At 41.4% G+C, this 27,521-nt stretch overlaps 2 protein-coding genes across 2 annotated transcripts in view; both read left to right on the top strand.

Annotated features, from left to right (window-relative positions):
• The first annotated feature begins 447 nt into the window (after positions 1-447).
• cyldl (cylindromatosis (turban tumor syndrome), like) lies at positions 448-7,590 on the top strand. Its single transcript, XM_076088513.1, has 15 exons — positions 448-759; positions 1,023-1,476; positions 1,669-1,938; positions 2,288-2,366; positions 2,452-2,618; positions 2,720-2,885; positions 3,281-3,422; positions 3,756-3,866; positions 3,961-4,052; positions 4,140-4,203; positions 4,326-4,458; positions 4,686-4,794; positions 5,035-5,153; positions 5,616-5,829; positions 5,913-7,590. The coding sequence occupies exons 2-15, from the start codon at positions 1,039-1,041 to the stop codon at positions 6,095-6,097; spliced, it is 2,289 nt and encodes a 762-aa protein (XP_075944628.1). The 5' UTR covers positions 448-759; positions 1,023-1,038; the 3' UTR covers positions 6,098-7,590.
• An 11,886-nt stretch (positions 7,591-19,476) lies between these two features.
• The window catches only part of ghrhrb (growth hormone releasing hormone receptor b), a 31,835-nt gene continuing 23,790 nt past the window's right edge, over positions 19,477-27,521 (top strand). Inside the window, exons 1-2 of the mRNA XM_076088707.1 lie at positions 19,477-19,907; positions 27,032-27,140. Coding sequence (XP_075944822.1) covers positions 19,806-19,907; positions 27,032-27,140 — 211 coding nt within the window. The 5' untranslated portion in view covers positions 19,477-19,805. The remainder of the gene's footprint in view (positions 19,908-27,031; positions 27,141-27,521) is intronic.

Raw genomic sequence — 27,521 nt, 5'->3', positions numbered from 1 at the left:
ATACCATTACAAACATAACACAATGATGCTGGTAGACAATGTTAAGTCAAGTCAATTTTAATTCCCAATACCACAAATACTCCCTGACCTTAGACCCTCGACTTTGATAAGGAAAACTTCCCCAAAAAACGTGAGGGGAAATGGAAGAAACATCAGTTGGAACAACTGAGGATGGACCTCTCTCCCTGCAAGGACAGATCACAAACTATGTAACCTAATGCTATATGTTAGCCTACAGAATATCCAAGATAGGGAAATTACAGTATGGTCGATCAAGATGACAAAAGTATAGCAATGCACCTATTTTCAGCTATAATTAACTACAGAATGAAGTTTGCAGGTAGCAAACAGGAAGATGATCGATTGTATAAACAGCACACCTCATAAAACCGGATGTGAACGCAGCACCACGTCTGTAAGACCGTACTGAGGGGCTTAATAACACCAAATACAATCGAGCCATCCTGCCGCTGGCTGTCAACTGATTTCAAAACAGCAACGTCACTTGGGAAATTTGTTCTTAACATTAACCTCTTTCGCAGAAGTACTTCAAAGTATTGCCAAGAAGTTGTTTCGGTGGTTTACAACAACAACAACAACAACAACATACTGTCATTTGTATCGGGACGAGATGCCGATGACGCCGCTGTGAAATGAAACGAAAGGGGAAGTGAAACTTAAGGCAACTGGTTTGGACACAAGCCGAGAAGCTCGGAGATAACGCAGAAACATCATTAAAAAGTTGTTCAACTCTTAAAGGTAAGGCTAACTTTGTCCCAGATGTGTGGGAGGGAAAGGGAAACAGTCGGAGCGATTCTAGATAGAAGTTGAGACGTTACATGTAGCGTCAGGTGAACGTTTGCTCTGATTCCCTCTGTTCACGACAGCTAGCTTAGTTCAGTCTTGTAGCTAGTTAGCGAGCTAGCATGAAAGTTTTCATCAAAATAGACAACATTCGTATTGCTATCGTAACACCAGTGTAAACTGCGTGTGCACCGTGTCTCTGTGTGTTTCCGGTGCAGCACCCTGCTCAGCAACATGGCGTCAACAACCGACCTGTACTTCATCGTAACAAGGAAACCTGAATACCAAGGACTCTTCAATGCTGGCCGCATATGCTACATATCTGAACACAATCACAAATCATTTATGAGAAGATCTTCTTCCACAAAGTTGCCCCTCTTCCTCGCGGGCACACGTTCACTTTTAGATTATGAAATAGAGTTGAGTTGCATTGAACCGCTGAGTGCAGAGAAAGCCGAGCTGCTGCAGGGCCTGTCCGAGGACGCAGACAGGCTGAAGTGGTTCGGAGAGGGAGATGCTCTTCAAGCAGCACTAGGACTCACTGTGGGCACTGCGGTGACAGTGGAGGAAGGAGGAGAGAGGCTCAGAGGCGTCTTACGCTACATCGGAAGACTTACAGGGACATCGTATTCCTCTCCTATACCAGGCACGTTCTTTGGCATTGAACTACAGGTGGGACTCTAACAGTGGTCACGCAACAAAATCACCCTTTTTCTTTCCTGCTTTCCCTTACTGGCATATTTCCCTGCACACATCTCTGAAAACCCTGCCTGGACCCCAACACGATGGAATTGGTGTTCACAGAAATGAAAACGTATGGTTAAATGTGTGCTGCTGCTGTGCTTCTTTCCCCCCCCCCCCTAGGGAGAAGACAGGGGGAAAGGGAATACCGATGGGATCTACCAGTATAAAACCCTCTTTTCCTGTCAGAAAGATTGTGGCATTTTCGCCCCCTTCTCCAGAGTCAGGCCCGTGGTTCCCAGCTCCTTGTCGCCCTCCAACCCCGAGCTCTCTCAGACAGACGAGCTGGCTCCAGGAGATAGAGTCACTTACTTCATCGGTGATGAATGTCGGCATGGAATGGTGTTGCATGTGCAGGAAAAGGACGGAGAACCTAGTGTTCGGATCTCCACGGTAAGTAATATATCAGTTTATTGGTTTCAAATTTAAATTGTGTTTTTGAATGCAGCCATTCTGGTAAATAACACACACATGTGGCCTTATTCCTGAAATGTAACCAATTTTGTTTGCTTTTTTATATTTATTCTTGCAATTCTAAATTGAGGTTTTAAACATCATAACATGTAAGTCAATGAAACTTGGAACTATCCTGTTTGTTGCTTTACTCACATCTACACAACTGTTTCCTTTTAGCCATCGATCCCCATGCTGTCACACTTTATACACTCCTAATTAGATTAGTCACTTCCTTCAGTACCTAGTTAGCGGTGCATTGATAACTTGTCTTTGTTGGTGTTTTCAGGACACCGATGAGAATGGAAAGCGAGGGGGCGAAGTTGATGTTCCACTTCTTGTGGTTGCAAAGGGGGAGGTGCCCGCAGGTCTGAGCAACTCGATACACGATGACGTGTGAAGCTGTTTCCCACATTTGTAAGAAATCTGACTCAAATGTATTGTTTACTGCAGAGCCAGAGAGCATGGACGTTGATACGACGCCCGTGGAAAAGTACAGCGGTGGTCTGAGCGTGAGCTCCATGGTGGAGGTGGACTTGGCTAAGGGCACTTCATATGGGATCATCCGCTGGACCGGCACTCTGCCTGGTTGTCCGGAAACCATGGCTGGCCTAGAGCTGGTAAATCTAAACCATGGCAAATTATTGCTTTTCTCTTCATTGTTTTGTTCCTTTCATTTCATCGTGGATGACATTCATCTTCTGTGTGTATCCGCCTCTAGGACGAAGACTACGGAGTGAGTGACGGCACGTTCAAAAGTCTGCGTCTCTTTCAATGTCCCCCAAAGAAAGCTCTGTTCGTGAAGCTTAGAACATGTCGCCCTGACTCGCGATTTCAGAGCGTGTCGGCCGATTGCAGTGAGACGACGCTGAAACCGAACGACGCAGGTCAGAACAGCACTGATGAACTCACTTCAGCAACTCCTTTTTCACAGTTTTGTTGTGTTGTTGTGTGCTGATAATCCATGTGTTCTTATCGGGGACAATTTGAAGTCAGCCAGTGACCCCTTGTGGACACGGTGGTGCTCTGAATTGTTTTTAAAGTTACGGTTAATGGATTTTAATATATTAAAAATCTTCTGGAACAATATGTCCGCTCAGATACATTTTAGAATGTAAAAGAAGAAGAAACATTACCAATAAAGCTTCAAACACAGTGAGGGGCCCCAGCATGAAAAACCAAGAGGCAACGCTGCATCCGCAATCATCGCCAGCTGCGTGTGCGTTTTGTGTAATGTTGTATGTGTTCACATACATAATGATTTAAATGTGTGTTACTGTAGACAGAGATGCAGAGCACAGTGCAGGGACGCCGGGCACTGTTCCTCCCGTCAGCACGGAGCAGGTCAGCCAGATTCTGCTTGGACGGATGAAGGGGATCCAAGGCAACTACAACTCCTGCTACATGGACGCTACCCTCTTCAGGTCAGGACGGTGGACATGAGACGGCAAATAGTGTGCATTTTTTATTGCACTTCATAAGAAGTTCAGCTGGTTGTATCCCATTTATTCTACAAATCACATGTACTTTACATTATTATAGACCATTGTCCAAGTCACATCAGTATGTTTTGAGTTGCTGACAATATTTTTGGGGAAAGTTGTATCATAGTCGGTGGTAACGCAGTTGCAAGCAGGGGTTATTTTAGTGTACTTTTTATAGCATTCTAAAAAGGAATAGAAACTTAAAAGGAAACTAAATTAAAGACTTATTTTTCTGCTTTCTTAACTCTTTTTTGTTTTTCTCTGTGCTTTCAGCTTGTTTTCCTGCTCCTCTGCGCTGGACGGCATGCTGTTTAAATCAACAGAACCTCAAGATGCCCCGATTCAGCGCACACTGCTCCACAACATTGTTAATCCCCTCCGCAAGTGGGTGCCGTTAAGCATTTTGTGGAACCTTTTTCTTATTTTTTGTGGTACTTAAATAATGCATAAATACTCTCCGCGTGCGTGTTCTTTGCAGCAAGGGCTTTGTGGAAGGGCGGCACATCATGAAGCTCCGGCAGCAGATACAGGAACACGGCTACAGTAAATCCTTCACCACAGATGAGAAGGGTCCGTTACATCCGCAAGCTTTATTACGAAACGGCTGATTTGTTGTTCGGTTTGAAGTGACCGTTGATGTGGCTTTTTGTCTCTCAGATCCGGAGGAGTTTCTTACCGTCATCATGCACCACATACTTTCACTGGATCCTCTACTCCAACTGTACAGTTCCACCACAGCTAAAATACTACCCCCCCCCCCCACACTGCTTGAATACAACAAATCTTGCGAAGGACTTTCTTGCATTCACGCCTCACATTCCTCTCCCTCTCTCCCGTTTTTAGCTCAGCGGCTGGTAAAGTGCAGGAGAGCTACTGCTACCAGATCTTCTTAGAGCAGAACCACAGCCTGGTGCTGCCGACGGTCCAGCAGCTGCTGGAGCACTCCTTCCACACCGCAGGACTCAAGCTGGCAGAGGTGAGATCACGCTGTCACTCTATTACATTTACATAACAAGTAATAGTGAAATAACCAATTAATGAACTATTTGTTTTAGTAGCAACGTATTCCTAGATCTAACGGCTGATCCTGAGGAAATGTATTTATCTGATGCTTTCCTTTGATTCTCCAGTAGATGTCTCCGTTGTTCTGGTGTTTTCTGTCTCCACGGTGTGTGATCTTCTTTTATTTCATTGTGTCATAAGGTGCCACCGTGCCTCATCCTCCAGATGCCTCGCTTTGGGAAGAAATTCAAGATGTTCGACAAGATCATTCCCTCTCTGGAGCTGGACATCACCGACCTCCTCTCTGAAGGTACCGTTAAAACACGTACGCACACATGCAACACACTTGGACTTACATGGTCTAAAAGCAAATGTTCACATAGTGAACACAACATGTGTGTGTGTGTGTGTGTGTGTGTGTGTGTGTGTGTGTGTGTGTGTGTGTGTGTGTGTGTGTGTGTGTGTGTGTGTGTGTGTGTGTGTGTGTGTGTGTGTGTGTGTGTGTGTGTGTGTGTGTGTGTGTGTGTGTGTGTGTGTGTGTGCGTTTCAGGTCCTCAGCAGTGCATGCTGTGTGGAGACTTGGCCCAGACCGAGTGCACCGACTGTTTTAAAGATCCCATATTCAGCCAGACGGGATTCAAAATCTTCTGCAAGACGTGTTCATCTCAGGTGCGGTTTGTATCATTGTCCGTGTGCCGTGTGACACCACTTCACCAGCTGTGTGAAACAGAAAACAGAAAACATGGCTGAATTCTTTGTGAATTTGTTTGTATGGCTCAATGTGTTTGTGCAGAAAGTGTTTCCCACCGAGCAGAACGTGCTTCTTACAGGTTGTTTTTTGGTCCTATGTGAAAGCACCAGAGCAGATGCTGACTGTTTCATGTTTGCCACTGAGGGGGGGGAGTGGGAATAGTGGAGACTTTGCATCACATGTCCTCTATAGATATATTGCTGGGTTAAGTATGTAGGACTGAAACTCTGGCAATTGACAGAAAAATGTATCAACAACGATTTTGACAATCAGTTAGCTGTCTAAGGAATTTATTAAGTAAAAATACCAAACGCGTCTTTAATTTATTATGAAAATAACCATTAGATGCAGCCCTGACAGCTTTTTTTTTTCTTCTTCAGGTTCACTCTCATCCTCAACGCCGGTCCCATCAACCGGTTGCTCTGGACATCCCCAAGGGTTACCTGAGTCGCAGCACGCCTCACACTCTCATCAGAGACAAGCTGGAGCTGTTCGCTGTGCTCTGCATCGAGACGAGCCACTACGTGTCCTTCATCAAGTACGGACCCGACAGCCAAGACTGGATCTTCTTTGACAGCATGGCGGACAGAGAAGGTGAGTCTGTTTTTAATGCAGCGTCTCATCACATGCACTGTTCATTGCATGCATTCAGTGGCTCATCTGTGCGTTGTGTTCAGGAGAGAGAGACGGATTCAACATCCCAGAGGTTAAAGCCTGCCCCGAGGTCGGCATGTACCTGGAAATGTCTCCCGCGGAGCTGGCCAATCAGGTGCCTCGAGACATGAAAGGTGTGGCCAAACGCCTCTTTTGCGACGCCTACATGTACCTGTATCAGAGCACCAGCATGTGTCTCTATCGCTGAGGGGACACCGCCCCACAGCTTGTTCATTGCACAAAATGTAAATTGGGAAAAAAATATATTGTTGCCTTTGCTGTTCATGTCATTTCCTTTGGTGGAGTGCTTTGTTATTCTTAAAGAAGTACACACATGAACATTTAATACTTGTGGATGTATATATCATTTTCTGCACTGGGGCAGGGAGCGGATTTCCAAGCTTGACTAATTTAAAACAATATTGTTTCATGTCTGTTATACTGTATGAAGAAAGAGTACGAACTGAAGTCATTTTGCATTATAGAAATTGACAATCACTGACATTGGAATGTGAGAGAAAAGACAAAGGTTGCACTGTAATATTAAGATTTTGTAGTTTATTGTTTCCTCTTGGTGTTTGATAATCTTCTTTAAAAGTTATATTTACAATTTTTATACCGAGATGGAATAAGTGTTGCAGATGAAAAAATCCACCAAAGATGACAGCATAGTAATGATTTTAGAGTGGCGTGTTTTAATAAATTCAACTTAACACAATGATGTTATTTTGCTCAGTCAGCTCACCATTGTGCCTTAATGCTTTCTTTCTAATCAGGGTTTAGTTGGCTGGACGAGTTACTTTATACAGTTCAGTAAAACTGAACTGTCTGGAGGGGAACTTTAAAATTGCTGAGTTTGTATTGATGCAGGCCCAATTTTATGAAGGCTGACTGTATGAGGTGTCCCCCAGGGATCACTTATTGGTCCCCTGTTCAGTTTGGACACGCTTCACTACAATATTACCATCGAATATGCTGATGACACTCCCCTTTCTACTTGTATTCTCTCCCCTGAAAAGGGAGGCCAACCAAGTCAGTGGTTGAGTGTATTAAAGACATAAATGAACTGGGATGTCTTACAGTTTCCTGCAATATGATGATGACAAAACGGACATTATTTTTTTATTGGTGCCTCAGCAGCAGGAAATATGTTGTCATTTATTTCTGTCTCTGGAAAGTACCTCACAGTTCCCAAACCTTTGGCTTAATTATGATCTGTGACTTCGATATCTAGAGCTTTGCAAGCAGCAGCATTACTTTCACTGACCTTTCTTACCTTTCCTTTTTCTTATTGTGTCATGTGACTTGTTGGCGTGACTCAGAGTTGGAGAGAGGAGTGCCGGTGTTGTCAGGGTTTGTTGTGTACAGAGTACAGAAAGCATAGATTAGTGTTCTCTAAATTAATTTCAAGTTAATTTTGACAATGTGGATACAATGTAATGTTTCAAAACAAAACTAGATTTAGACACAAAAACATGGGAGAATAGGGTCCAGGTTGAAAAATACAGACATGTTTGATACAAGGTTTCTTCAGAACAAGCTTGTTTGCAAATCCATCTCCCAGTCCTTGAAAAAACTGGGACTTTCTTTGATTACATTTTTTTAATTTAAACGTGAAAATCTAATATCATTCCACCAATCCTCAGATCTCTGCTTTGGTTTTATATCAGTTGTAAGGGGGATAATAAAATGTTACTTCTCTCTCTTTGTGTATATCTGGCTTGTCAGATATGAGCCGGACCGTGTCATCTTACGCAAGCCTTCTGGTTGTTCAATTGGTTAAATAAGAAGTGTATGCTTTTGTTTTTAACGGTCCTATCCAACCAATCATATACATTATAGATATCATATACAGTATAAAAGAAAAATATGAAAAACATAATATTTCATGAGGTTAGATCAAAAATAAATTCTCTGCTTGGGTTTACAAATGTGGCCAAAAGTGTTAGCCGATTCTCCTGATAAATTTTACGCATGTTGGGACAATTCTGCAGAACAAGATTTGCATGCCGCGTCAACGCATTAGCAATTATTAGCCAGAGTATTCAATTTAAAGTCCCGTTCTTCAAGCCTTGTTTCCTCTTGTGAAGGAGTAGGGTCATTAATGCTAATCCCAAGTATTTGTGCGTGGGAAGCCAGTGAGGGATCATGTTGCTGCACTAGCATAGGTAGCTGCACAAATCCGGGATGAAAAGCATGAATCTATTCACATACTAATGCCCTATAGTGTAACTGGCAACTCAAAACTGGGGAAATAAATTTCAGATGAAGCTCAAACTCTTCCAAGTAGTTTCTTGTGTCACCAAAGCTCATGTCCAAAGCATTTTTTTCTCCCAGGAGTGTCAAATTCATTCACCCAAATGACAAAATAGTTTGTTTTTTCAGTGACTTATGAAGTTATTATTTCCACCTATTATTGCCACTGCTATCCTGTTTATCTATCTCTCACTCACCTAATCAGCTCATTCAGTGCACCTGCTAGTCACACCCACCTCATCAGCTCAATCACTCTCACCTGCTCACTCTGCTGCACTCACTATTTAGACCCCACTCTCACACTCACTCACTCACTGCCAGATCGTTCTCCGCATTTACCTGCCTGACCTTCCAGCATTCTGGGTCCTTACCACACCCGTTACAGTGATCTCTACTTGAAATACAGTATTTGCCCCATGCAGGCACATTTGCATGCAAAATCCATGCACCTTGGCATGCAATTGCACTACCTCTGTTCAGTCTTTATGGGTTTGCCTTCATTGATTCTGACTTCCCACAAACACACGTAGGCCTACATCTCACCGCTGACTTTAGTGTTTCCTTTTGAAAGCAAAGCGATGGAACATAAGAGGAGACGGGAATGAACTGTTTTGCACACTTCAGAGGCACACAGTCAGATGCCACAACCTTGCCGGGGTGTGAAACGTCTGTTACACTTAAGGTACAACGAACCGCTGCTTTCAAGTGTGCGCTTTGGTGTCACACCAGCCTCATCTTGATCAGTCCAGCATTTCTCGCACCGCAGCTTGACGTGATGTGAATACACAGCAAGGGTTTTTTTACATTATAAAGTGTACATCTCCTCGGCCCCTCACTCCGTCTAACTCATCTTTTTTTTTTTTTTCAAACGTTGCCTCGGTGGATATTTGTCTTCGTTCCGGATGCTTTTGATCCTGCTGTCCACCGCGTTCCCCCTTCGCCTCGCTGTGGTCAGATCTGTGGACGACCTCTAGTTAGGAATGCTGTGCGCAGTGATGAGGTGGGTTCTTTTATATACCCGAGGGCCCGGCTGGATACAGCAAGCGGAGCAGCCTTGTCTTAATATACGGCCCTGCAACTCCTCAGAGCATCTTCGCTGTAATCCAACCGGCTCAGCATTTTCAAGCATATTCATCAAGTACAGATACATGTGTGTGTTTACATAGAGGGGAGAGTTGTGCTTGTCTGAGCCGCATAGTTGAACTTATGGATTTTTTTGAAAGAAGATAGTGTCTGCATAATAAAACACACACAGCTCCGAAGCAGTGTTGCTTTTCCACGTCAGAGTCAACATGACATGTCGCTATGATTTTCTCTAAATGTGCAGAGAGTCTGGAGTTATGCTGGCATTGACACAGTAACACACATATCTTGTTGTAGATTGAATATTTACATGCTAAAAGTTTGGCTGTCCCACTCATATTAACCAGTAATTACAAACAAGAAAAAAACAATATTAAAATGAGTAAAACAAAAAGAAAAGACTATGCACATATAAAGATACATAAAAGGTTGAGTCATGCAAAGGAGACTAGACAAACGTCCCCTGGCACACATTGAAAAGCTGCACTCATACAACACTAATAATACATTCACTCCTCTGCTGCTCCCTACAAATTAGAAATACTGCTCCGTAATACATCGTGTGTCCTTGTTATCCATTTCAGATCTGAACACATTCATCCTCACTGTGTGCAGTCAGGAAGCTTCCGATAAAGGGGAACAAATGTATCAGTCTTGATGGACTGGAAGTCACGGTGATGTCTTCCTGCTGTCGTCGACGCAGACTCTGACAAATCAGTCCAGATCTGAGCTGGATTTCAAAAAGGAAACTTTGAGCTTTTCAGTTATCTGTTTCTGTGAGCAGTAAAAGGTTTAGTGGTTGATTTGCTTCGCTCGCTAAGCTGCAGAACAACTGTCTCATCCTGTCTTATCCATTTTATGGAGTGAAGGGGTCTATGTCATTGTGGTTCATGGTCTCCATCAGGCCTAATATTTCTTGGGCTCATTTAGGACTGATTGATCAAGGACCTCTTGTGGTTGCGGTGATTCATTTTTTTTGACTGTTTTGTACTGTCATTGACCGCTGACTCCTCACGCCTCTTAACCAAGTGATTAACAACTACTTCAGGAGCAAAAAGCATTTCCAGCAATCGGCTATAGGCCAAAAAAAGAAAGTCTTACAAAGTGTGACGCAGGCCACAATGTGTCCGTTGTCGTGGCTCAAACACTGACATCCATAGAAAGGTTTGGTCTCATTTTGAACTTCTGCATCTGCAGATTCATTTCATAACCGATATGTTATGATCCAGTAAAGTAAGGCACGATATGAGATGAATAAATCCCCGTTTTTGGATGTTCGCCACCATTCTGACTGTAATGGAGCCTTGAGAGACAAGGCTAACACTGGAGTTAGCGTCGCACCAATCCCTCGACAAAAAGCCATTTCGATTTTTCAAATCAATTCAAGATTATTGCAGAAAATAAACTGTGGCAAACACACATTCATGACTTATGAATTTACACGTTTTGGTCGTGCAGATTATCTTCACAAAATGAACACCACTTTTATGACTTCCGGATACAACCGCCAGAAGTAAAAAGCTAACTCATAATAATTTAATTTAATAATTTATAATAATATAAATGAACTACGCTGTACGGTCGCATGACGTCACGTCACTAAGCTAAAGGTGGAAAAGTCACAAGAGGGGTATTTACTGACATATTTTATATCATAGAACAAAACATAAACATATCTTAAGCTTATGTTAACCATATACCTTATTTCAGGCATCTATTCAGACAACACATTGACTTTGAAACGAGGGAACCGGAAGGGCAAAACAGCTCTGACTCATTCCTTGGTTTGGTTTTAGGACTCATTGCTGCAGCACTCTGTTGAATGAGATTCATCCTTTCTTTCTTTGAATCGGGAGAAGGAGATATGTCTGGCGGAGATCTCCACTCTACCGAGTAGGCAACGCTTTTCATCATTTGTTTTATTAAGAATGTATTATTTCTGACCGTAATTCGGATTTTCCTTCTTTTTTTTTTTTCTGAATGGGTCAATTTATTATTATTAAAGCCGTTATGGTCTTCTCCATTCTGCTCGGAGTCCACTTTTAATCAATTCAGATGCATTAAAAAGTTCCCCTTTTCCCATGAGAGGAAAGGTTTTTATTGCCCCCCTCTCCCCCCTGTGAGAATTATGACTTTCATATAGCCATATGCTCTTTCAATAACTTATCAGCATTGGTGCTCATAAATGTCATTAAAGCACACAAGCTGGCCTAATACAGTTGTCTTTACAGGTCTCTCTGTGGCTTATTTCTCTCGAGTCTGAAATTGGCAGCAGGATGTGGTGATATTTGGATATTAGTTGGGATTTGTATGTCATCAGCTCCTGTGGGACTGTGATCTACATCCATCGTGATGAGCATTTTACTTCCTGACTGTCATGGGAAGTATTTACAAAAGGGGGACGCTGGCCAATGTTAAATCTGCATAATTTAGCACCGTAAAGGTTAACTCTGTCTCATTTGCAGCTTCAAAAATGTCTCCCAGAGTGGTTTATAGTTTCTTTATACTGCAGCCAAGAACCCCGGACAGCTGAGACGTGTGACGGGAGTGAAAGTGACACATGAATGAGGAAGTGTGTGATTGAAAATGTTAAAGAAGAAGAAGTTGGCTCCACAAAGCCTGATAATGATGGATAATAAAGCATGTCTGCCTGTTGTCGTGCTCAGAGAGAAGGCTGCCTGAGGGACAGCAGCTGACCCATCACAATAAACAGAGATGAGTTTACTCATAATGGCTCCATGAGACATGGCTTTTAGTGAGAAACCACTGATCGATTCCCCCACAGGCTGCACGTCTTCTGTTAATCTCCCACTTTATGTATCGCGGATTCTGCAGTCACTGATTTGCAACCTTAATATTGGCACTTTGAGAAACATGCATTCACTTCCCCAAAGCTCGATTCATGTCTCTACGGCAGAACCAAAGCTGCCACAAACATCTCTTCAAATCTACCACGCAGTGACGAGTGAAATCAAAAATTGTGTTAACTTCACATGTAGAAAGCATTCAGAGAGCACAAACGTCTGACGGCAGAATAATCTAAATGTGTTGTTATTGTATAACAACGTGTTTAGATGTTTGTTTCAGACTGAAATATCTCAATTACAAGATGGATCGGACGGAATTCTGCACGTACATTCGTGGTCCCCAGAGGACGAATCCTCCATCAAACAACATCGATGAGGAAACAATTTAGGATGCAATGTGTGATACATTCTTATTATGTTTCATCATTTCATTGTAAGAAACAGGAGTTGAGGGAAAACCCTCCAAAACACAAATACATTGTTTTCTTATTTCGTGGCCCAACTTCCCTCCCTTGTATTGCAGAAAGCTGTACAATAGTTGAGTTTGAGGTATCAACTCAACTATTGTTTAGCCTGACTTTTGAATCACTGCCCACGTCTCAGATGTGTTCAGTGATCCAATGAATGAATGAACAAAATGGCAATTCAGTCGGATTATCAGGCTCATTAACTAACAGATGAACCACCATGAGCTCAAAAATGTGGAGCATAAATGAGAGTGGGGGTGTTACTACCTGTAAACGTGAAATTACAGCTGCATTCAGTGCTGGTGTAAGGTGAGTTTCCATGCACATTAACATATGGTGACATGCTCTTGAATCTGATGCTGCACATTAATGAACAAATCACCTTAGTGATTGGCAGCCACCCTAATGGAAAGAATGTGAAAAGTGTTTACGTACTTCGGAGATAACGATGACTAATTGGGGGCTTTGCATGTTCAATTACGGGACATCATCAGAAAGGGAGGAAATGCGCACATGCTTCGACTCGCTCATCTGATTAAAGCGAGACCTCTGAAACTCTATAGCAACCAGAGCTCGATTCTTTAGAGACACACGAGGAGATCAACGAGCCTCTCTGAAAGGCACAAGAGTCAAGCTTTGGATGAGGCTATAATTAGGAGCCAGCTGTCTGTCTCCAGGCTGATATGCTCATTAAATCAGCTACTTACAAGTCAGACCGAAGAGAGGCTGTGGGCTTACTGTTTAACACGGGAGCAGTGGCGAAGCTGCAGGTTTCACAGCGACAGGAGTCTTCTGTAACATTTGTTCTACTGACTGAAAGAATCGGTAGTTTGTTTGCACTTTCATTTTGTTTGCACCCAAAACAGATATTTTTATATCTTTTTTTATATTTATTATACGTGTATTAAAACATAAAGACAATTTATCAGTTTATTTGGAATATGAACAAATACATTTTTTTCTAAAAATCATATAAAAAAGAAAGTCCCTGAAATAAACCAATGTTTTCGTACTTTCAATAAAATACCATATTTTCAAGGTTGGTATATTTCTAAACATCTGTTTAGAAATAAATATTTTTTAACAGCTCTTCTTCTTATGTCAGTGTGCATGTAAACCTTTTAACTTTGCAGTCAGCTCTGTGAACTAACCTCTTGCTTCGACTCCCGCATGTAGACTAACTTCCTGTCCCCAAACTAACCGGAACAACAACTTAAGTCTCTGTTATATAAACTACTGTTGTATACACCAAAATATCTCTAAATATGCTAATCTAAAATAAACCTCATAAAAGTCATAATCATTTGTCGGGGTCATCGGGGCAGACGATCAGTGTTAAAATCTTCTGCTATTAAAAAAAAAAACATCTATTTTTTTGTGGTGAAAATTGATGCGGACAGCGGACATCTTTAATTGGAGTCTGTGTACCTGCTCGTCAGTTTTCTTTGTTCGTCCTGACTTCTGACCTCGGTCGAGACTACGAGGGGAGGAGAGAACAGACTTTTTATTCTGACTGGTTCCTCTCAGTCAGCGGGGAAAGATGATTCTGATCATGTTTCTTTTTTAATGATGCTGCTGTTGTGAGAGCAGCTCCACTGCGTTAGGGCTTTGAGAACAAATATTGGGGAAATCTGCAGAGCATACTGTTTGGACTCAACCATACACACAATAAAAACAAAATGAAGCTTCTCAGTCCTGCTGAGCAAAGTGATTCTGATCACATTCAAGTTGTGTGTGTTCATTCCAAAACAGGAGGGATTCAGCGAGGAATCCAAATTCATCTTAAAGAGCAACTTCTGCCCTTTTACACAAAGACAGCTATCCCGGCTGTAGACTCTTTCATCAAAAATAAATCATATTTTTTATTCTACTGAACAACATCTTTCTTTAATCGCTCAAACCAAGTGCATATAATTTCCTCTTTCATCTAACTCACAAAACTGACCATCCTGTCTGCAAGATGTAGGGGTGAAATACTCCTCAATAAGCTGCTTACTTATTTCAATTAGCCTCGTGTCCGCAACATCTTTGACTGTCTGGGTCAGATGTGCAAATACAAAAGCTCTTTCAGGCTGGACACTTCTCCCTGGGAATCAATTAAATCTGACCTTCAAATGGCTCTGTGAGATCATTGGTAAAAAACGCTGCTCACATGTCAACTAAACATCAAAATCACACAGCAGTTTAATGCATGTCAAACATGAACTGACTCCCATTTACATTGACTGTATCCCCTCTGTTCAACCTATATATAAATATATATATATATATATATATATATATATACTGTATATATACAGAGCTGCATTTACGTGGTTATTTTTGTTACCTTATCTATACATCCATGAAATAAAACAGTAAATTATAGCCGGAAACATAAAAACAAACGGCAAATAAATAAGAGACGACAAGGAGTAAACTGGAAAAAGGTGAAGATTGGTGAATTGCCTTCCAGTAAAGTCATTTTAGAAGATCATTTAAAAGTCAATCTGGCCTAAAAGCAATAATATGAAATGTTACATAATGATGACTCCTGGTGTATTACCATTCAAATCATCTTTACACAGTGTCTCCTCATAAATTCCAGCGGGGAGTTTGAAGGTCATCGCGTTCTGTGTGTCAATGAAACGTGCGCCAAAGGGCAGCGGCCTGTCAGTCAGACATCAGGAGGACGGGGACATACCTCCACTGCACAGAAAAGGACAAAAGGACAACAGGGACACATATAGTGGATAGACACATGCGGGTACAAGTCATTTGATGGGCTTTTTTTGTGAAAGAAGGGGAGAAAATTACCCAAAGAATAGAGTAGAATGGACACTCCCATTTAAATCAACGTAGCAGGATGCACAGAGCGGCAGGCTCTGAGCGTGCTAACTTCCGTACAAACTAAACCGACTTAATGCAAAAACCTCACCTCGGTGAGTTCGCGACTTGCATAAGTGAATACAACGAGCAGTGGAATAACATTGCGAAGCATAAAGAACCAGTGAATGAGCAAAATGTAACAATTTAATGCTTCCTCCACACAGCTTTCTCACAGCATAGGAAAGCACATTGCTATCGACAGATGAGTGGCAACTTTGTTCGGCCCATTGGCTGCAACCAGTGTAGCATTACAGCCTGATGGAATTAGCAAGCTAGCTAGCTGGATAACGAGCGTACAGGGAGTGTAACGCTGTCATAAAACACTTGTTACAGCAAATGAGCTGAACAGCGGGCGGGTGGCCACGCCCACTGAAGAAGGACAAGCTACCAAGCTGAGCCGCGCTTCATCCGCTGTCTTATCGGCGAGCAGCAACCGCACTGTGTGGTCACCATTACGACAAACATCAATTACCATTTTATTTTGTACTCGTCACATGACCACAAGTTTCTATAGGCTATATTTTCTTCTTTCGGATACCCAAGCTGTAAGCCTGCTTCAGTATTGACTCTTTCTGAGGTCATCACGTGGCCACAGCTGGTTGCGCGCTGACATTTGTGGCCTTTTGTGGCCTTTTGTCTCTGCTGAGCAGCATAGCATGAGTCCTCCAGAAGACTGCAGTCCATGTGCAGAAGATTTATGGGATTAACGCATCTTGAGTAACAGCATACGTTTTTGTGAGAGACTGCCCTTTCTAGAAGAACGGCAGCATCAGTGTTTTCAGTCAGCGCCCCGGAACGACATGTGTTTACGTTCAAGTGGCAAAGCCCCGTTGTGGCCGTGGAATTTTTAATAGGAGCAAAGGTGACGTTGTAATAGAGTGACAAAGTCTGCATATGAGGAGTAGGTCGAGGTGGATTGATGGGTCAACAAAACTGCTTTGTCGTGACAGAATGCAGCTCGCTTTTTCTTTACCATCATCCCCAAAACGACAGGTTTTGTCCTTTAATTTGGATACATCAACTCAAAAATCGCCAAACATTATCTGTTTGCACTGCAAAGAGAGAAATACAAGACAGTCTTATTTCCTATTTTAGGATCATGTGATTTTATCTTTTCTCATTAAAGATGCACAATCTTGTCAAGCACCATATGCACTGATCTTGCTTTGTCTTTGTAAGATGTGCTGATAAAATGTCATTAACCAATTATGTCGTCCAATAAAGAAATCGCTGCCGAGGTAATATTTTCGGTTATTAGTGATGGACAGTGCTGCAGGTAAGGACAAGACTGAGAGCAGCTAGCTGGCCAAATCTATACCTGATGACTGAAAGTGACACAGAACAACTTTTCCTCTTCACTGCTCTCGATCAGATAAGGGTAGCGATGAAATCCCAGAGGTGAGCAGTTGATACGTGACACATCTGTTCCATCAATTTCTGTTTAGAGTCCAGAGCCTCACAGCGTCTCTGTGGGATGTCTGGGGACACGCAGCTGCAAACAGCAGGTGACCAGCAATGACCACACACACACACACACACGCACACGCACACACACACACACACAGACAGACATACACACACTGTACGGAGGAAATCATGTTTGAAAGCCAGCACCAATCCACAAAGAAGCCGATTTGGACAAACAGAGCAGTCAGCAGCAGGGGTCCAGGTCAAAGGTCAGAGATGTCTGTTGACGGCACATCTGATAATTTTGCCTTACTCTTTAATCTTAACTGTCAGCATCACACTTTTGATTTATTCCTATTCATCCTGTTAAATCTGACATGCTGAGTCTTCTTTAACCTCTCATATTTTTATATTTACATATTAAAGGTGCGCTGTGGAGTTTTCTTATAAACCAACGTTAAAAGTTATGTTTGAATTAGTTATGATAGTGAGTGAAAGGTGCAACAAACGTGTCAGTGCATTTTCTTCTTCATACAAAATTTGCGAAGTGGATTTTTTTTTTGTAGTTTACACCCATGTTTACAAGCTTGCAGTCTTCTTCCTCCCAGCCTTCGCTGGTGCATTTCTCATTTCTTGGCACATTACCTTCACCTGTAGATCAGTGGGATAGTGTTTGGCAGGAATGTGTCTCGCATGCACTACACGGAACAAAGAAAAACTAGGACACGCTGCAAAAAAAAGCGATATAGCACCAGAGGTCAAGACTACACAGGGTACTGTTAAATGATTTAAAAATAAATAAAGATATGTGTTTTTGTCCAGATTATCTAAACCCCTGATTTGGAGAAGAAACTTTTTTTTAGTGTGAAACAGTTTCATTCATAGTACAATATGTACAAGAAAAAATTAGATAAAAAAAATCTGTACTTTAGAGAGAGTGAATTATATATTTTATAAAATGTTCTACCTCAGGTGGCTTCTAATGATACTGCATTGTGATGTCATGTAGAACTTGATTAAATCCCCTCTTACATGCGAACAAAACAAAATAAAGGAAAAATAAATTGTTGTGGTTTAAAGAGAAATGAACTGGGACATCAGATGTGGAAAATAACAGAAAGGAGGACAGTTTGTCCCCAAGTCAAGGACTCAGATACATCCTTACGTCTATGTACACAAACACACACTGATACTACTATACTCCTGAAGACGTTTCACATTGATTCCCTGGAGGTTTATCCTAACCTTGACAGAATCATAACCAGAATCATAGCCATGACAAATTCCTTGTATGTGCAACATACATTGGCAATAAACGGTTTCTGATCTGATTCTGATTTTAGCTCAAAGGTCCTCCATATGGAATACAGAGAAATCTTATTCATATTTATTGGGCACGTGGGTGATTGTTTCAACGACATGATAAATACACAGCACACACATAAACACACACATCCAAGCACTATTCTGAGTCTTTTTCAGGCTCCAGAATGTATGCAATTAAATATTCATGAAGCACAATCATAAGCTAACAATAAATGCAGCCTAATCCCTGCATTAGAGCCACCCCCACTCTTCTCTCACAGGTGCTGCTCGCTGCAGGGAATTCTTTGTTGGTGGTCTGGTGGAAAAGCCAAAGGCCCCGTCTGTCATCGACCGACCTCTGCAGGGTGCAAGGTGTCTCCAGCACACACACACATACACCTACACACACATATCCGCACACACACACACACACATACACACACACATTGCCGCTCCGTTGGCTGCTGTCAACCTGCACTGTTTATGTTTATTCTAATTGTTTATATGAAGTGTCCTAACTGCAAGGACAAGGCTACTGTACCAGAGGACAAAACACACACACACACACACACAAACACACGCACGCTACAGTAAATATCATCGTATTTGTTTGATATGTGGCCTGCAAACGGCCAGAATGGACTCAGTCCCAGCCATATGTACACTGCACAAGAGAAAACAAAGCCACAGTGAATATCATCCATCAGTTGGTCAACATCCAGCATTCTCACTCCCAACTTGTCGAATACCGACGCTTGGCCAGTGGCCCGAAGCTTCAAACTTTGATGCTCGAGGTTCCCCTCTGGTATCAGCTTTTGGACACGTTGGTACAGCGTGTCGGTTTTTACTGGTTACATGCATGGCGTCTTTTCAAAATAAACTTCCCTCTTCACGGGAGGTTTGATTTAGCAAAACCACTTCAGGAAAAGAGTGCGGTAGCCTACGTCCTTTGCTCTGAGCTTTTACATGACGCAGGTGGGTTTACATCAAAGTTAGCTGAAAGCGTGGTGCAGCGGTAGGAGACTCAGAGGGGCACCGATGAACATTTTGTGAGAGACATTTCTCCCAGGGAGCAACACATATATTTACATGAAACCATATAGTTTGGTCTTTCATTATTAACGTTAGAATCAGAAGTTTGACTCAAGTTCCATCTTCTACAATTCTTCTACATATAACAGTTGTTCTTATGTCTATTTTAGCCTCTGGTATTTTGATATCAATGCTTTTAAAAAGATGTAGGATAATATACATGTTGTTATATATCATAGAGACAGCCTATCTGTGATATAAAATACTGTTAAGTGGGTCTGTGTATAAGGTGTATGAGTGATTCCAGCAGACTGTGTGCGCAGGTAAAGATCGAGCAGGTCGAGCAGGTAAAGATGCGAGAGGACGTCCTGTCCTCTCGCATGTGTCTGCGCGCAGCTCTGCGCCGCTGCAGCGTCTGTGCGCTCCGCTCCGCCTGTGTCTTTTTCAGGGAGGAGCGCACCTTGTTTGGCTCAGTCTCCTCCGCGCGCAAGGCGGACCTTCTCCTGCGGACACCGGAGAGACAACCGCCAACACTCATATCGGGAAACGGCCACCAAGCGTCTCACTTCATGGATTGTTGGAAATTTTAAAAAGGAAATAAATTCTTATTTTCAAAGACTGATATCGTCCTCGGACATATTTCCACTTTTTTTTTTTTGCGTGTAGTTTTCAAAGTGAACAAGCCTGGAGAATGTTATTGCAGAGTATGTTCATCTCTGGATGTTCGTGGTTGAGGTGGATGGCCACATTGCTTCACGTGGTTCTGTTCCTGCAGCTGGTGGTGTGGGAGACGGTGAGTCCACGCGCAACACTCAGGTTAACCTTTTGGGTCTTTATAGGGTTGGCGTGATGTGGTGTCGTGTTCAGGTGGAGGTTTGATTTCATTTTTGAAAAGTATATATACATATTTTCTTCCTTTTCTGCACGTGCACAGAACAAATCATTACATTTTGCTGCCAATCACAAAGGTCTGAAATGACATCAAGGTTCTATAAGACCGACATTTCCTTTTGTCCTCCTTAACATCCATACAAGTTAAAAGATATTAAGCATTGGTGAGTAAGTTTGAATAATAATGGCTACTTTTAGTGTAGTGTGCTTGTAAGTTAATTTCTGTATTTGTTTATTCACTTGTCATTTTCTTCTTTCTTGTGTTGTATTTTTACTACTAAGAAACAAGTGTCGCTCCTCAGTCAGTTTTAGTCATGTTTCATTGAATACCGAGGGCCATAGAAGGGAGGCACAACATTTTATGACTGTTTTAGTGTCATGGGCTGTTTTTAAACCATTTATGTTTACGTTTAGATTTCAATATTTTATTGTGTTGTTGACAGCACAAATTTTAGTGGAAAATGAAAGTTATATATACGTTGTTGCACATTTATGCCAAGAAAAAAAAAAATGCATATTTTCTCCCAAACACAAATAGTGCAGTTGAGAAGCTGTTTTCTGCAGATATCAACCTGCTCCTGATGTCTGATGTGTCTGAATATAATTACGATCAATATTATTTGATTTATTTGTCTCTGGTGGTGATTTAATGATCAATTTTCCATTTCCACCCCATTATTGGCTATTCTGTGGTTTGAAATTCTAGATATTATCAACTAGCCTTATCAACTTGACTTTTGCTTTTTGCTTCATTTTGGTGTCCTAATAAGGAAAGTCATAGCGTTTGATGAATCAAACATATATCTCTAAGAGACTTCCGTCTATCAACAGGAGCAACCAGTGTAGGCCTACTTCAAACAAATATTCAATAAATGAAAAGAAAAGATCCAGTGATGTCTGGTGACTCTATTAACACTGGACACTCACTTGACTCTGCTGCCTTTGGCTCCAGACAAACATCAGCAAAGAGAAAGCATTAATATTTTTGTCTGCATGCGCACAGTGCAGCAAATTCAAGGTAAAGAATTGCATTTGATCCTTATTTGAACCTTGATTTAAAGCCACCAAGGAGGCTTTTCTTCTCCATCTACTGTGTGCTCACCTGAGGCTTCACCAGAGTCCAAACCGAGATGGAGGATTTGGTTTAGGGACGTGTCTTTCCTGACCTTTAATGCTGTCAGTGACCCTTTAAAGAGTGCTGCATGTTTTTGTAGGCCAACCAATGAAGTAAACGTCGCATTGGTTTTTCCCTTGGATGCTAGATCATTGCAGAATATGTTATGATACTTACACGATTATTAAGCAAGACAATCTGTACAAATGAACCACAGTTTTATCACTTTTGAAGCATGAATGTAATCGGAGTAAAAAGCAAACGTTAGACTACAAACGAACAACACAACGGTCGCAAGAGCACAACGAGGATGTGAAGGGGGATTGGCATGATGACGTTTGGTTGTCTCATTTAGCCACTTGTAAGCAAATGCCTTTTTAAGACACGAAAAAAGCAACAAAATGTACACTAGGGGTATTACTTACATATTTTCTATTGTAGAACAAACCATTACAATCTCTTCAGCCTGTGTTAACCACAGACCTTATTTCAGGCAACAATGACCTATTCAAAAGACCTATATTGACTTCGAGACGAGGGGCAAAAATGTGACTAATTTCTGGGTTTTAGGACTCATTCCTGCAGCATTCTAGTAGCTCCGTCCTCCACAGACTGTGAAGGTGATCACATGATCCTCTCTGCCTTTCCATTATTCAATTCAATTCAATTCAATTTAATTTATTTTGTATAGCCCAAAATCACAAATCACAAATTTGCCTCAGAGGGCTTTACAATCTGTACACATGCAACATCCTCTGTCCCGGGACCCTCACATCGGAACAGGAAAAACTCCCCCAAAGAAAACCCTTTAACGGGGAGAAAAAAAGGAAGAGACCTTAGGGAGAGCAACAGAGGAGGGATCCCTCTCCCAGGATAGATGTCATGCGTACAGAATGAACAACATGACAGAGTTACGACACATTCAATGCATATGACAGAAATTATTCGTATAATGAGAGTAGTAAGTATTATAATGATGGAAACATTATGATTACTAATAACAGCAGAAATGGATATAGTAGAATGGCAATGAAAACAGAAGCAGTAATGGTATCGGCAATAGCAAGCAATGTGATTACTGGTAATAAAGAGTAAGCAGTGGGCGTCAGGCAGGACCACGGCAGGAGGCAAGAACATGGTCCAGATATAACCACGATCCACGGAAACCTGCGGTTAGATCATTGTTATACTGGTGACAGCAAAATGGACGTCTAATGTCACTTATTGAACTTCTGGATCACTGTAATTACATCTAAAGTGATACATTCTCAAAAACAGGTTTGCCAATTGCAAATTTATTACCTTACATAACATGATTTTCTTGTCCAATGCGGTCCACCACAGGTGATACAATTTCAAAAACAGATAAAGAAAAATTATGTTGACAAACATATATGAGCTTACTATGTACGCATGTAATAGCAACAGTTGCCATTTTACACATCCAGTGACAGAGGGCAACATTAGCCCTCAATTGAAGCTGTGTTTCTGCCAGATGAATGTAAGTCCAATATTCACTCTCATTTCAGCACCGTGTTGGTCTCTAGCGGCTGTAGCTTACTTTGTCTGTTGTTTGTTGCTCGGCAGGTAGTGCACAGTGAGTTTTTGACGCTATTTCGCAGGAAACAGTTGCTTACTGTGGCTGACGTTAGGGTTGATGAGAGCGCCAAGACTGAACCAAAACGTAACATTGTGGGTCGTAAAAACCCAAACAATTAATTTAAAGACACTAAAATGTTCAATAGAGCTGAGAGTCGGGTGCTAATTCAACAATTGCAAATCCAATTAATATTGGATTTGCAATTGTTGCATAAGGAATGGAAGGCATTTATTTACCATGTTTATTTGAGCTAAAGGACACACACAATGCATTAATGGTGAGTAACACTGAATGTTTTGTTCTTTTACAAGAAAACTTAACCTTCAAGTAAAAGTATGCAATGAACATTCAAAACAATTGTCTTTACTAGCGTCAAACAATATAGTTTTAATATGTGTCAGCAGCAGAGGTTGAGCTACTTTTTATATATACTATTGGGTAGTTTAATATATAACAATGCATCATCATTCATAAACTCAGCATATGTTTTGTATGTTAAACTTGCCCTGACGACAAATGTCTCCCCATCCTGTCTCCAGCCTGAGGCAAGTCATGCCTCTACCTTAAAACACACGTCGTAAAACCTTAAAGTAATTTCTAAAGGCCAAAGGTAACCAGCGCAGAGAGGTCAACATGCAGGAAATGTGCTCCAGTTAAAGAATGTTATTTTATTTTTGGGGCGAATAACAAGTGACAGTAATCCAGCTGCTGTAATCAAAGGCAGGAAGGATTTGTGTGTCCGGAAATGAAGTGATGCTATTTTAGAGATGCCTGTAAACTGACAGATGGCTGACTTTGTTATGTTGCTAAAATATTTACAGCTTGGGGCCTTTTTTTGATTGAGGCTAGAGGAGAGGTTTGATGGGTTCAATATACCGGTGTATCATCAGCGTAAAAATGAAAAAGACGTAAATTGAAAACATTAAAGTTCCAATAATAGGCACACAAACACTCTCTAATGACATAAGAGACCCGGTGATTACCTGTTCTTTGTATCACTGTGAAATTCTGAATTTAAATGATGGCAGCTCGGTAAAGGTTGCCGGAGGCTATCGGCGCCCTGCGATAATGACCCGGTTAACACAGTGATTGAATTTAAATGACATTGCAGCCACATAAACTGTTGCCATTCAGGATCTACATTTACAATAGTTAAAGTGCATGCACAAATGGGACTCCAGATTTTCACTCGTACACGCTTTTTTCTGATTTAATAATTCTGCGTCTATGAAAGTGGGAAACGCTCCAGGCTCAGCACCTCATAATGAGTTTCACCAGATTCTCTGCACGTCACTAAATTGTATAAAGACACAATGTTTCGCTATCATGTTACTATCTTGCTTGTATGAAGGAGGTTTCTTCCGTAAACCCGCGGGCCAGATATGACTGCGCTGTCTTGTGTCACCGTGACGCTGCGCTGCCAGATTGAGCTTCTCAGCTACACAGAATCATTTGTTCCAGCTGTCAGTAAAAGCTATTAATGATGTAGGAGTTTATGGGCCACCCAGTTTGAATAAATCATTGAAATATTTAACCTTTTTTATAGTCAATTCTGCTCATGTACAGTTGCGTGTTTAGGGTACACTGTGGGTTTATCAGATAATCCTTAAAATAGGAAATAACAGAACTTAACTTAGAGCTGTTGGAAAATAAGGAGGATATTTGACAAGAGGAGCCTCTACCATCATTCACGTTGCTCTTACAGCTTCATCCAAGCATATTAGGTCTGTGTTATGTAAGGAACTGATGGGGTTATTTGTCAAACAGTCTGGATTTACTGTATAAGGAAGTACATCCCAACCTGAGACTCGGAACCTATAAAAGAGCTCGCAAGAAGGCAAAAATTCTCTGGGTTGCAGGACAAACCCCTCATTCTTTTGTGTCAATGTCCTGCGCTTTTTATAACTTCTGTGCAAAACTATTTCAAACAAACGTAAAAATAATCCAGGCAGTAATTATCTTTCCCTCAGAACCTTTTTACGGAGCCAGGTCTCCTGAAAATGAGGTGGGGACAGGGTGGTTTTTACGAGACAGAAATGACATCTTCAAATGTAGGCCATTTCTCTCTCTCAGCAACACAGAGAGACTGACGCACACTTCTATAAGGAGCATGCTGGACTATTGCAACGCTGTTCTTTCTGGTCTACCAAAGAATACAATGATCCAGCTACAATAAACTCCACATTCTGCTGCCAGAGTATTAACTAAGACCAAAAGGAGAGCACATTCAATCTTTACACTGGCAACCTGTTTGTTTTTTTGTGTTGATTTTAAAGTTCTTTTATTAGTTTATTTTTACATGGCCTTGCACGAGAGTACATCTCACAGATGCTTTTAGTTTATGAGCCAGTAAGGCCACTCAGATCCTCTGGCTCTTCTCTTCTACAAAGAAGAACAAAAACATTTGTTGACGCTGCTTTTAGCTGTTATGCTCCAAGCCGTCGTAACATCCTTCCAGAGAATCTGAGAGCAGCTGCAAATACAGATATTCAAACAGAAACAAGAAATCCATCTCTTCAGTCTGGATTTTATGTTGTGTTTCATAATTTTATGTTTTTTATTATTATTGGTTATTATTAAATCTGATTATATTCAGGGTCTGTTTTTATGCTACGGGTTTAGTATTTATACATTTTTATTTTAATCCGCTCTAATTTGACTTTATAACGATTTAGCTACTGTTTAGCATTATTATAAAAAAAATTAAAAAAATTCTCAACTTAATTCGGTCACTAACTCAGAGTAGAGACTCCCAAAACAAACAAAGATTTATTTTTTGTTTCTCAACAACTGATTCATGAAAGAAAAACACATACACACTGGACACACAAACACACACACACACACACACACACACACACACACACACACACACACACACACACACACACACACACACACACACACACACCCACACACAGATTGACATAAAGGAAACAACAACATGACAGCTGTAGGGTAAGATCTCCTCCAACATCCCAGGAGGTGTTGTCTGTCCGATAGCAGTGAGCGTCTCCTCTCGTGTTAATCCTGGACACTGCAGTGCTGTAAGAGGAATGAGGTCAAAGGTCACGCTCACCTGCGTTGTCTCCATCTGTCCAACTGGCAGGCGGTCTACCAGCAATGGTTCACACATTTCAAACAAAAAACATGAATCAGGGAAATCAATCAGACACATTTAAAGCAATTAAAGGGATTATTTCTTATTTGGCAGCATAATAGATACATTTTGTGACATGATTGCGAATGATTGATTTGGAGATGCTGCGGGAATCTTTATTTTCTTGGCATCTTTTGTAATCTTCTAAGATTATTATAGGCCGATATGGGTCTGCAGGTTTCTGTCCTTCCGCCTGTTCATGTTCAGAAGGCGTGAAAGGCAGAGGAGCCTTGACAGTAGATGTCAAGACTTTAAGAGGAAGTTGTTGAACTCCCACGTTACAGCTGTCAGGGGGCTGATGACTGTACAGAGGTTCATCACTGCAAGCGAACCACCAACTTCCACTGGGTTTTCAAGTGGGGAAAGATGTAGAGCAACGATATGTATTAAACAAGGATTAGATTAAACTCATATCAGCGTAAAGCGCAAAGATTTATAGATTGAGAGCCTCGACTTTCAAACTCTGCTTATTTGTCACTGCAGACATAAAAGGCATTTAAATGACTCCATGTTTGTGCCATTGAATCAGTGTTTAAGGGATCAATATAAAGCTGATATATGTAACTTACCGTGCTCGTATTATGTTTGAATCCCTTTTCTTTACTTGGTTCTTTCAACAGTGTGAAGGTTTACAAACCAATATGATGTTGATTCAATTAGATCCTTCTTCAGTAGCTGAATGTGTGAATCAGCTTTAGTATAAGTTGAATTATGTGCCAGCTACAGTACCAGTGTACACCGCTTTATTAGATTGTTTTTCTACATTAGTGTGTTGATTTTAATGTGTAAAGCTACTAAAATGACGAATGGATTAGGTTTAGAGGGTGAGTGTATTGAACATCTTACACTTCAACACAAAGATGACAACAAATTAATGAATTTATAAATGTCAGCTTTACACTCCTGTTTTACACCTGTATTATAAAGACTAAAAAGCTTTTATGGTTTGGTTTTGGTCTTTAAGTTTCCATCGTTAAGTTTCTATATTGGGTATTTTGGTTTAATTGTAGCAACGTTGTCTAACAGACTTCTGTTAAAGACTGACCTTTTCCAAAGGAATTACTGTCATTGCTATCTGAAGACATTCATGTCATCCTAAATAGTGACTGACGAGTGCTTTCATGTGTAACTCTGTGTGCTCTCTCTTCTTAGACGGAGGCCATCCACCCAGACTGCGCCCTGGTGGTTCAGCACATGAAGGCTCAGGAGGACTGTAACCAGATCCTCAAACAGGAGGAGAGCAACCACTCCACCAGGACAGGTCCGTGTGTTTTCATCACGGTGTTTTACGCACACACGCACACACTTACATAGTGGGGACTCTTGTCCCATCAGGTCCCCACAAGGTTTCTATCCCTCAGACTTGGCTTTAGAGGTAAGATTAGACGCTTTGGCTAAGGTTAGGGTATGGTCATGCAGTGTGGGACTCTGGTCTGGTCTTGGTCTTGATTCGATCTCGCTTTGCCGTGGTCTTTGTCATGACTTGGTCTCAGTTAAGGTGGTTTCAACTACAACACTGACGTGAGGTAGTTAAGACCGTCCCCAGTACACACTCTTATTATAAGCCCTAGTGCACGCTAAGTACTAGTTATGAACTAGTAACTTGTTCACACTCACACATGCACACACACACACACACACC

Source organism: Anarhichas minor, unplaced genomic scaffold, assembly GCF_050575085.1.
Source record: "Anarhichas minor isolate MPS153535 unplaced genomic scaffold, ASM5057508v1 ptg000010l, whole genome shotgun sequence".
In the NCBI taxonomy this organism is placed as follows: Eukaryota; Metazoa; Chordata; class Actinopteri; order Perciformes; family Anarhichadidae; genus Anarhichas; species Anarhichas minor.
Note: the sequence above shows the minus strand (reverse complement) of the source record. Positions and strands in the feature narration are given on the sequence as shown.

Bases quoted from the DNA above. Each gene is read 5' to 3' on its own strand.
- cyldl (XM_076088513.1), top strand. From the start codon at position 1,039: ATGGCGTCAACAACCGACCTGTACTTCATCGTAACAAGGAAACCTGAA. The intron at 3,867-3,960 runs GTGGGTGCCGTT...TGTTCTTTGCAG, and splicing joins ATTGTTAATCCCCTCCGCAA to CAAGGGCTTTGTGGAAGGGC. The intron at 4,053-4,139 runs GTCCGTTACATC...TTTGTCTCTCAG, and splicing joins CTTCACCACAGATGAGAAGG to ATCCGGAGGAGTTTCTTACC.